The 12,296-nt window shown below is 34.9% G+C and overlaps 1 protein-coding gene and 1 pseudogene across 1 annotated transcript; both read left to right on the top strand.

Annotated features, from left to right (window-relative positions):
- Positions 1–537: 537 nt before the first annotated feature.
- Positions 538–5,013, top strand: LOC150023334 (putative disease resistance RPP13-like protein 1; annotated as a pseudogene).
- A 2,585-nt stretch (positions 5,014–7,598) lies between these two features.
- On the top strand, positions 7,599–11,365 carry LOC150023333 (putative disease resistance RPP13-like protein 1). Its single transcript, XM_090297192.1, has one exon. The coding sequence runs from the start codon at positions 7,718–7,720 to the stop codon at positions 11,282–11,284; it is 3,567 nt and encodes a 1,188-aa protein (XP_090153318.1). The 5' UTR covers positions 7,599–7,717; the 3' UTR covers positions 11,285–11,365.
- The last annotated feature ends 931 nt before the right edge of the window (positions 11,366–12,296 follow it).

Raw genomic sequence — 12,296 nt, 5'->3', positions numbered from 1 at the left:
CTAGAAGAACACTCCTTATAGCAATTACAAGAAGATCATGGTTGGAAGTTGTTTGCTAAACTTGCATTATGAGATGATGATACTCAACCAAATCCCGAGTGCAAGGAGATTGGCATGAAGATTGTTAAAAGATGCAAAGGACTACCTCTTGCCTTGAAAACAATGGAAAGTCTATTATACAACAAATCATTTGTTTCAAAATGGAAAATTGTGTTCCAAAGTGAAATATGAGAATTTTTGAAAGAGTGTTGTAATATTATGCCTACTTTAGCATTGAGTTATATCCATCTTCCCTCCCATCTCAAAGTATGCTTTTCTTACTGCACCCTTTTCCCTAAGGATTATGAGTTAAAAAGGAGTGTTTAATTCAGTTGTGGATGACTGAAAATTTCGTACAGTGTCCTCATCATAGTAAGATTCCAAAAGATGTTTGCCAATAGTACTTCAATGATTTACTATTACGGTCCTTCTTCTAACAATCAAGTGAAAAGAAAAAACTATTTGTCATGCATGACCTTCTATATGATTAGGAAAAATATGTCGGTGGAGGCCTATACTTTAGGTGAGAACTTGATCAAACAAAAAAGATACAAAAAGTAACTCGTCATTTTTCAGTTGAAGTTGGTTACAACAAATATTTTGATGGGTTTAGAACTTTATGTAATACAAAAAGGTTACGTACGTTTATGCCAAAAGCTAGAAGCAGGAAAAAATTTACTATCATTGGCATTCCAACATTTTGATGCATGAATTGTTCACCAAGTTTAAGTTCTTGTGTATCTTATCATTTTCTCATTGTTTTGACCTTAAAGAGGTACCCGACTATATCGACAATCTTGAGCATCTCCGTTCGATAGACCTCTCATATACTGCCATAGAAAAAGTATCTGAAAGGATGTGTGCACTTTCCTACTTGCAAATATTGACATTGAACTATTGTAGAGATTTGGAGGAGTTACCCTCAACTTTGCATGTACTCACCAATTTGTGTCTCCTTGAATTTATAGAGACTAAAATGAGAAAGTTGCCAGAACATTTGGAAAAATTGAATAATCTTAAAGTAATCATGAATTGCTTTAATGTTTGACAAGGCAGAGAGTTCGGTATTCAACAACTACGAGAGCTCAACCTTCATGAAAGCCTATCAATTAGGGAGCTGCAGAATATTGAGAATCCCTTTGATGTATTAGATGCAAATTTGAAGAATAAAACAAACATCGTGGATCTACAATTAAAATGGAGTGTGTACTATAAGAACCCTGATGATTTAACAAAAGAAGGGAATGTAATTGAGAATCTGCAACCTTTCAAACAATTAAAGAAGTTGTCAATCATCAAATATGGCAGGAGACAATTTCCAAATTGGTTACTAGAAAATTCATTGTGGAATATGGTGTCCTTAGTGTTGGAGGAATGTGATTCTTGCCACCATTTACCTCCTCTTGGACTTTTGCCATTTCTCAAGGTGTTGAAGATTAGAAAACTTGATGGGATAGTGAGAATTGATGTTGATTTTCATGCGAACAACTCTTCTTCATTTAAATCCCTTGAAACATTGGAGTTCTCCTTTACGAGACAATGGGAAAAATGGGAATACCAAGCTATGATAGGTGCTTTTCCACATCTTCAGATCTTTCATTAAGAGATTGTCCCAAGCTAAAAGGGCACCTACCAGAGCTACTTGTTCCTTTGAAATATCTAAATGTTTTTTACTGCGAGCAATATGAAGCTTTCACTGTTAGTGCTATAGAAGTGCGACTACGAGACTGTGGAAAGTTGCAATTGGATTGGGCTACAACGAAACCACTCGAAATGGTTGGGCACAACATGGAAGCAATATTGGTAGAAATGGTTGGCCACATTGATATCTGACACTTCTCTTGAACACTTGTACATTAATTCATGCCCGAAGCCAATCAATGATGACTGTGTCTCTTTATCTAGGCCTTTCCACTAACACTCAGGACCCTTTATCTCAATGAGTTTCAAAATTTACACATGATTTCACAGGGTCTCATCCATAATCATCTAGGGTGTCTTCTCAAGTGCCCCAAATTTGAATCATTGCATGGAAACATGCATATGCTGCTTCCATCTTTTGTAAACCTATGCATAAAAGACTGTCCAAGCTTTAAGTCGTTCCCTAATGGAGGTTTGCCATCAAATCTGGAGTATTTGACAATAGAAGACTATCCAAGAATTGTAAGCTCATTAAAAGGAGTTTTGGGAGATAATACTTCTCTTCAAAGCTTGTGGATTGGGAAAGTGGATGCAAAATATTTTCCTGACAAAGGTTTGCTTCCACTCTCTTTTACTTTTCTAGCCATCTCTGATTGTCCAAATCTTAAAAAACTGGACTACAAGGGTCTGCATCAACTCGCATCGCTCAAAACATTGGAACTTCATAATGCCCCAACCTCCAAGGCATACTCGAGGAAGGTCTTCCCAAATTAATTTCACAATTTTCAATGCGAGGCAACTACCTTTTGCTCAAACAGCGTTTCCAAAAAGAAGAAGGGGAATACTGGGTAAATATTGCTCACATTCAAAACCTGAATATATATTAGTGATGATTTTTCCTAAGAATTCTCGTGAAACTTTTACGTGTACGTGCTTGAATTTTAGCTCCTAAACAATATTATTTCTTAATAGTAGAAATCGTGCTTAAGAAGACAATGAAGATTTGGAAATGATGGAAGGAGTTTTTTCATCATAGTAGATCATAAAACAAGAACAACTTTGTGTAGATTCACTAGATTGTTGTGGGTTTTACATTTTTCAATGATTTCTATAAAACACCTATTGAATTCAGATCTATAGATTAGTTTTAGATTTGTGTCAATAGTTCATTATATTGGTTTTAGATTTGTGTTAAACACATATTCAACAATTGTAGGTTCAACAAAGGATAAACACAAGAAGTAGAACAATTTCAACAACATCGTTGGTTGTTGGAACTGATATCTGTGGCAGAGATCATGATAAAAGACTGATAATTGACTCGTTGACATTTGACATCAACGATCGTAACGAGCCATCAATACTTTCTATTGTGGGAATGGGAAAGGTGGGTAAGACCACTCTTGCTCAACATGTATTCAATGACTCAAAGGTGGATGAGGCTAAATTTGTTGTCAAAGCCAGGGTTTGTGTTTCAGATAAATTTGATGTTTTCAAGATATCAAGCGCAATTCTTGAGGCAGTTACTAAATCAACTGACGATAGCAGAGATCTGGAGATGGTTCACAGAAAATTGGGAGAAAAATTGACTGGAAAGAAATTTTCTTATTGTTTTGGATGATGTTTGGAACAAAAACCAAACCAAGTGGAAGGAAGTGCGGAAGCCCCTTTTTTAGGAGCCCAAGGGAGTAATATTCTCGTGACCACACGTAGTAAGGAAGTTGCTTCTACCATGTGGTCAGAAGAATACTCCCTAGAGCAATTACAAGAAGATGATTGTTGGACGTTATTTGCTAAACATACATTCCGAGATGATGGTACTCAACTAAATCCAGAGTGCAGGGAGATTGGCATGAAGATTGTTATAAAATGCAAAGGACTACCTCTCGCCTTGAAAACAATGGGAAGTATGTTATACGACAAATCATCTGTTTCAGAATGGAAAATTGTGTTACAAAGCGAAATATGGGAATTTTCAAAAGAGAGTTGTAATATTATACTTGCTTTAGTATTAAGCTATATCCACCTTCCTTCCCATCTGAAGGTATGCTTTGCTTCTTGTATCCTATTCTGCAAGGATTATCAGTTTAAAAAGGAGGATTTGATTCAATCGTGGATGATTGGAAATTTCGCCCACTAGCGTCAACATAGTAGGACTCTAGAAGAAGTTTGCCAACAATACTTCAACGATCTACTATCGAGGTCTTTCTTCCAACAATTAGATGAAAAGAAAGAAGTATTTGTCATGCATGACCTTCTACATGATTTGGAAAAATATGTCGATGGAGGCCTATACTTCAGGTGCGAATATGATCAACTAGAAAAGATACAAAAGGTAACTCGTCATATTTCAGTTGGACATCGCAGAAATGGTTTTGATGAGTTTGGAACTTTATGTATTATAGAAAGGTTACGTATGCTAAAAGTTACTAACTGGAATTATTTATGGAGTCTGGGTATCAAAATGTCGATAGATGAATTGTTCTCCAAGTTTAAGGTCATACGTATCTTATCTCTGTGTGATTGTCCTGACCTTGAAGAGTTACCAGACTCTGTTTGCAATCTTGAGCATCTTCGTTCCTTAGATCTCTCCAGTACTGCAATTAAAAAACTATCTGAAAAGATATGTTTACTTTCCCATTTGCAAATACTAAAGTTGAACGATTGTGAATATTTGGAGGAGTTGCCCTCAAATTTGTATTTACTCACCAATTTGTGTCGCCTTGAACTTTTATAGACTAAAGTAAGAAAGGTGCCACCGCATGGGAAAATTGAAAAATCTTAAAGTAGTAATGAATTCTTTTAACGTTGGCCATGGCAGGGAGTTTGGTGTGCAACAACTATGAGAGCTCAACCTTGAGGGAAGTCTATCAATTGGAGACCTAAAGAATGTTTTGAATTCTGTGGATGCATTAGAAGCGGATTTGAAGAATAAAACACACCTTCTCCCTGACTTTAGAATGGGGGTGGAATCAGAACTCTATTGATTCAGAAAAAGAAGAAGACGTAACTGGAAATCTGCAACCTTCCAAATACTTAAAGGAGATGTCAATCTACAAGTATGGTGGGAAACGATTTCCAAATTGGTTACTAGAAAATTCATTGTGGAATATGTTGTCCTTAGTGTTGGATGAATGTAAATCTTGCGAACGTTTACCTCTCCTTGAAATTCTGCCATTTCTCAAGGTCTTGGAGATTTGAAGACGTGATGGGATACTTAGTATTGATGGTGATTTTCATGGGAATAACTCTTGTTCTTTTAAATCCCTTGAAACATTGGAGTTATCCAATATTTCAAGCATTTGTTGGGTTATTTATTTTGTTTTTGTTTAGAATGTGTATCAACTACTTTCCTCTTCCTCTCTTGCTGCTATTCCTGCTATACTTTTAACAATTCATTCCTTTTTCTTTTAACACTTTTAACACTACAATTACTGGTGCAAAGTTTCGCCATAAGCAGAAATGCTTTCAACTTTTTATTGCAACTACTCTTAGGTAGTTTCCTGTGAATCATGAAAACTAAAAACTTTATTAGGAAAAAATGAGATACCAAAGATAATAAAAATGTGTCGAAAAAAAAAACAGTTATAAAATATGCATAAAGTAAATTTTTTTATTAATTGTCATAATTATATAATAAAAACATTTTTAACTTTTATTCACGATTAAGAGTGTATGGAAATTAAAAAATTGTTTAAGCAAAAGCAAAAGGTAGAAAGAGGTAAAAGAATATTAAAAAAAACACAGTTAGAAATCCCTATTATAATGGTTATAGATTAACTTTAATTAGTAAATAAGTTCGAAGTAATTATGTTTAGAATATATTATGTTATACCACATATATTTACACTTTGTAGATTTAAAGTATTCAATTAAGTTATGAATATAAAAATACAATAATTACAAGCCTAGTTTTGAGTTTTCAAAATATTTTTTATTTTTTATTTAATAAATTATTTTCTTCAATCAAATACTTAATATATTACAAAAGTTTAGTTTACATTTTCTAAGCATACATTTATTTAAATTTTTTAATATTATATTATATTTTAACCAATTTTTGAAATAATTTTAATATACCAAAACTTTATTAAATATTATACATATAATTAAATAATGTAAAAATAATTATCCTTCTCGTTTTTAATGTAACAATTTTCTCATTAGATGAATATATTGTATAGCAATTATGATAATACTAAGATTGAACTTTCAACAACTCTCCTGCATGCTTCACTCACTCAAATCTTCTTTTGTCAGATTCTTTGAAAATGACATTGAATCCAAGATGGAACAAGTCATGTACATTCTAACCATCAAATCAGAAGGGGAAGACTGGGAAAAGATCAGTGATAGTGATCTTGTTTCTTTTTTGCATGTGTGTGATTAGTTATATTCAAGTGGATAAAATAAAACATTTAATTTCTATCTGAAAGGAAACTGATATAGAAACTAGTGACTTGCATATCTTTCTTGTACTTTGTTGAATGAAGCTCTTCCTTTGTGTTAATCAAATAGTTGTTTGTTTCTTGAGTTTTACACATTATTTCGAAATGCTACATGTTAGGTGCTAATCTTCACACATGTTGAGCACACTACAAAGTATTTGGCATAGAATGTTATTAAGGGTGTGACTATAATGATTTTTTGTGACAATGATGAAGAAGATTTATTGGAAAGACTCCTTCATCAAACAGTTGGTGAAAGTGGGAATTAAGTGCAGCTGAATCATCTAACAACACCTATTGGGAAGATAATTGCACCATTGAGTTCAGAGAATCAATTTCAGATCTTGAAATAGGTGATTGTCCTTTGCTCCAACAGCATTGCCAGAAACAATGCATCAAATCTCCTGCTTTACTCAAGTGAAACACTGTAATGTAATCACATGAAAATAAAACAACAATAAATAATCTGTATGCAGAGCATATTACATTATTTCAGAGACACAACTCTTGTTGGTCATTTTGTTGGAAATTATGGAAATTGAGGTATTTTGAGGCATCAAATGTCTCATTTTTTGAAGGCTCTAACAGATTACCAACTCTCATTTCTTGCAAAGTAGCTAAGTACAACGTGTATAAACATTATTAACTGTTGATTGAATGAAGGTCTTCTTTTGTGCTAATCAAATAGTTGTTTGTTTCTTTAGTCAGTGAATATGTACATTCCCATTTTGAAAGGCAATTTGCTACATTCTAATCTTCACATGTTGAACACTAAACAGAATATTATTATTCTATGAAATTGGACTTCAAGGATTATCTTTTCTCTATTAGTTGGATAGTCATTCAAAATCATAGAGGTTTAGTGACCATATAGTCAGCAAAAAAAGTGGTAGTCAGATCAAAATTCTCGTGTATGTAGCCTCGCATGCAAGCTGATTGTTGCAGTAGTTGATATTTAAGCATTCCAATGTCGCAGTAAACGCAAAATGACACTTATTTATAGCAATGTAATGCTTGCTTAATTCAGGAAGTTTGATTCAACTAGTATGTATATAATATATATATATATATATATATATATATATATATATATATATATGAAAGTCACTTTCCAAATGGAAAAACAAACTCATCAATCAAAACAATAATTGAATCTGATGGACTAAGCCCGAGCAGCCAAAATATAAATAAGTAACGAATAAACAAGAAGATAAATACAAAATAATTGTCATAACACTATAAATATGTAATCAAAAGGTTTGATTGCAGTTTGTTGTTATCCTCTATTCAGCTGTCTAATTTGTTGTTTTCATGGTTGTTTGGATTTGATTATTGATTAGTTAGCCACCAAATATGACTATATTCATTAAACTGGCCTTAATATATATCTGAAAGGCATTGAGCAATCAATTTTAACTTTGACAAAGTCATCAATATTCCTAAAGATGTTGTTGTGTTTGGCCATGTGATTAGTGCATCTACAATCCAAGTTAAAGAATCATTCATAGTAAAACACCTTCTTACTACTCATATCTCTGCACTCACTCACTCAGATCACACATTTCCTTACATCCACTCCATTTTGTACCATGGCTGCTGAATTGATTAGCGGTGCTCTTGTTTCCACCTTCGTTGAGAGGACTATTGACAATTTGGCTTCTCGTTTTGGGGACATATTTCGTGGAGAAAAAGCAAACAAGAAGCAGCTAAGCAACTTGAAGGTGAAGCTCCTAGAAGTTGATGTTGTGGCTGATGATGCAGAACAGAAACAGTTCACAGATCCACGTGTGAGAGATTGGCTTCTCGCAGCCAAGGGCGTCGTGTTTGATGCAGAGGATCTCTTGGATGAAATAGATTGTGCACTCTCCAAAAGCCAAGTGAAAGCTCAGTCTCAGAGTGCTGCTAAAAAGGTACTGAATTCCCTCAAATCTTCTTTTATCAGTTTCTTTAAAGAAAATGAAATTGAAACAAGGATGGAACAAGTCATTGAGGTCTTAGAAGATCTGGCAACCCGCAGCCATGTTCTAGGTTTGAAAAAGGCTGATGGTGTTGGGGTCAGATCCGGTAGTAAATTATCCTCAACATATTTGCCAAACGAAAGTGATATCTATGGGAGAGAAGATGACAAACAATTTGTGTTTAACTGGCTAACATCTGACACTCACAACAACCTATCAATACTTTCTATTGTGGGAATGGGAGGGGTGGGTAAGACCACTCTTGCCCGACATGTATTCAATGACCCAAAGATGGATGAGGCTACATTTGAGGTCAAAGCTTGGGTTTGTGTTTCAGATGAATTTGATGTTTTCAAGGTATCAAAAGCAATTCTTGAGCATGTTACTACATCTACTGATGAAAGTAGAGATACAGAGATGGTTCACAGAAGATTGAAAGAAGAATTGACGGGGAAGAAATTTTTCCTTGTTTTGGATGACGTTTGGAACGAAAACCAACCTAAATGGGAGGAAGTGCGAAAGACTCTTGTTTTCGGATCTCCAGGGAGTAGGATTCTTGTGACTACACGTAGTAAGGAAGTTGCTTCTACCATGCGGTCAGAGGAACACTCCCTAGAGCAATTACAAAAAGATCATTGTTGGAAGTTGTTTGCTAAACACGCATTTCGAGATGATGATACTCAACCAAATCAAGAGTGCAAAGAGATTGGCATGAAGATTGTTAAAAAATGTAAAGGACTGCCTCTCGCCTTAAAAACAATGGGTAGTATGTTATATAACAAATCATCTGTTTCAGAATGGCAAACTGTGTTCCAAAGTGAAATATGGGAATTTTCAAAAGAACGTTGTGATATTATTCCCGCTTTAGCATTGAGCTATATCCACCTTCCTTCCCATCTCAAGGTATGCTTTGCTTATTGTGCCCTATTCCCCAAGGATTATGAGTTTAAAAAGGAGTGTTTAATTCAATTGTGGATTCCTGAAAATTTCCCACACTATCATCATTATAGCAGGACTCCTGAAGAAGTTTGCCAACAATATTTCAATGAGCTACTGTCAAGGTCCTTCTTTCAACAATCAGGTGAAAATGAAGAAGTATTTGTAATGCATGATCTTCTAAATGATTTGGCAAATTATATCAGTGGAGGCATATACTTCAGATGCGAAGGAGGCATATACTTCAGGTGCAAAGTTGATCAACGAGAAAAAATACAAAAGGCAACAAAGGTAACTCGTCATTTTTCAGTTGAACCTGGTTACAATCAACATGTTAATGAGTTTGGAAGTTTATGTAATACAAAAAAGTTACGTACATTTATGCCAAAAGCTAGGAGCCCAAATTATTTCTGGAGCTTGGGTACCGAAATGCCGATACATGAATTGTTCTCCAAGTTTAAGTTCTTACGCATCTTATCTCTGTCTCATTGTTCTGACCTTCAAGAGTTACCTGACCCTATTGGCAACCTTGAGTATCTACGTTCCTTAGATCTCTCCCATACTGCAATAAAATTACTAACTGAAAAGATATGTTCACTCCCCCACTTGCAAATATTGAATTTGAACTACTGTAAACATTTGGAGGAGTTGCCCTCAAATTTGTATTTACTCACCAATTTGTGTCGCCTTGAACTTATACAGACTAAAGTAAGAAAGGTGCCACCAAGAAAGGTGCCACCACATTTGGGAAAATTGAAGAATCTTAAAGTAGTATTGAATTCCTTTAATGTTGGCCATAGCAAGGAGTTGGGTATTCAACAACTAGGAGAGCTCAACCTTGATGGATGTCTATCAATTTGGAACCTAACGAATATTTGGAATTCCGTGGATGCATTAGAAGCGGATTTGAAGAATAAAACACACCTTGTGGCACTGACCTTAGAATGGGGGTGGAATCGAAACTCTATTGATTCAAAAAAAGAAGAGGACGTAATTGAGAATCTGCAACCTTCCAAAAACTTAAAGGAATTGTCAATCTGTAGGTATGGTGGGAAACAATTTCCAAATTGGTTACTAAATAATTCACTGTGGAATATGGTGTCCTTAGTGTTGGCGGAATGTGAATCTTGCCAACGTTTACCTCCCCTTGGACTGTTGCCATTTCTCAAGGTCTTGAAGATTACAAAGCTTGATGGGATAGTTAGTATTGATGGTGATTTTCATGGGAACAACTCTTCTTCATTTATATCCCTTGAAACATTGGAGTTCTTATCTCTTAGTCGATGGGAAAACTGGGACTGCCAAGCTCTGACAAATGCTTTTCCACGTTTGCAAAGGCTTTCCATAGCATATTGTGGCAAGTTGAAAGGGCAGCTGCCAGGGCAAGTTATTTCTTTGGAAAGACTACAAATTGAAGAGTGCCAACAACTTGAGGCTTCTGCTCCTAGGGCTCTAGATTTACAACTACGTCACTGTGGAAAGCTGCAGTTGGAGTGGGCTACAATGAAAAGGCTCAAAATGGAAGAAGCATCATTGTTAGAAATTGTTAGGTCCGACACTCTTGAAGACTTGCACATTGATTCACCCTTGGAGTCAATCAATGATGAATGTGTCTCTCTACTCACCTTTCAACTGGATTTGTTCCCAACACTGAGGACGTTTGATCTTAGTGGGTTTGGTAATCTAGAGATGATTTCACAGAGTCTCATCCATAATCATCTAGAAAAGTTGACTCTCAAGTATTGTCCTAAATTAAAATCATTGCCTAGAAGCATGCATATGCTGCTTCCATCTCTGAGGTGGTTATGGATAGAAGACTGTCCAAGACTAGAGTCGTTTCCTGAAGGAGGTTTCCCATCAAATCTCAAGGATCTGACCATTAATAATTGCTCTAGACTTGTTGGCTCACTGAAAGGAGCTTTCACAAACAATTCTTCTCTAAAAACCCTGTGGATTGAAAAAGTAGATGTAGAATGTTTTCCAAATGAAGGTTTGCTTCCATTCTCTCTTACTTCTCTAACCATCTTTGATTGTCCAAATCTGGAAAAATTAGACTACAAGGGTCTCCATCAACTCTCATCCCTTCAGGAGTTGAATCTTAGAAATTGCCTCAACCTCCAACGCTTACCGGAGGAGGGTCTTCCCAAATCAATTTCATATCTTAATATTCGTGGTTGTCTTTTGTTGGAACCGCGTTGCCAGAAAGAAGGAGACGAAGACTGGGAAAAGATTGCACACATTCAAAAACGGTATATATCGTAATGATGTTGTTTGTTTTGAACAATGATACCTTTCTTGGGTTACTTATTTTGTTTTTGTTTAGAACGTGTATCAATGTTGATATGTCTCGGCAAGTGTACCGAATCAACTGTAATATAGTACTCTTTAAAGTATGAATGTCGAACCCACAGGGAACAATTCTAATTAAGATGTTCTGTTATAAAACTCATTAAGTATAAAAAATAATTTTGAGACTTTGTTCATAACCAAATTAACGATTTCACAAATAACTCGGAGAGTTAGGGTTTGATTCAGGACGTAACAAAACCAACTTATCAAATATAGAGAAAGATACTTGGGATTGAATTGCATTTATCTCAATCATCTGTATTTTGAATAATACAATATATAATACTCAAAACTACTTATTCTTGATGCTTAATTTAAAGTCATTCATCTTGATTCCTCACAGATGAAATTCATAAGATAATTTCTCAAACACTGATTCCTTAGATATTTATCAAATCATCCAGCTTTAGGAACAAAATTATAATGCAATCAATAACCTGGAATCGATTCCTAGCATTACAAGTTATCAAGTATTTTCGTTTATTTTCAGATCCTCAAAGGTACTTTCCAGTTAAATTTAAGGATCAAAATCAAGACTCTATTGATCAGACAGAATCAAACAATAGGCATAAAACGAAAATACCAAGAACAAGTAGAAAAGAGAATTATATATATATATATATATATATATATATCACCAAGAATACATTTGATCAAGGTAAATTACATTCAATCCCAAGTTAGAAAGAACTTAGCCACTCATGACAGCTCCTCCAATCTTCATTCTTGATCTGGACTGCATAAGAAAGGCTGATATGAGCAAGTTCTTCTCCAAGAATAGAGTTCTCCTTCTTTTTCTCTCACTAACTTCTCTCTAAAGTTTTGAGTTGTGTTTCAAAATTTATATAATCAACTTTAGCTAAAGCTAGCCAATTTAGCTTAAGCTAAATCTTTCGATGCATTTTTAGCTTGAGCTAGCGATTCT

Source organism: Phaseolus vulgaris, chromosome 11, assembly GCF_051622355.1.
Source record: "Phaseolus vulgaris cultivar YP4 chromosome 11, ASM5162235v1, whole genome shotgun sequence".
Classification (NCBI taxonomy): domain Eukaryota; kingdom Viridiplantae; phylum Streptophyta; class Magnoliopsida; order Fabales; family Fabaceae; genus Phaseolus; species Phaseolus vulgaris.
Note: the sequence above shows the minus strand (reverse complement) of the source record. Positions and strands in the feature narration are given on the sequence as shown.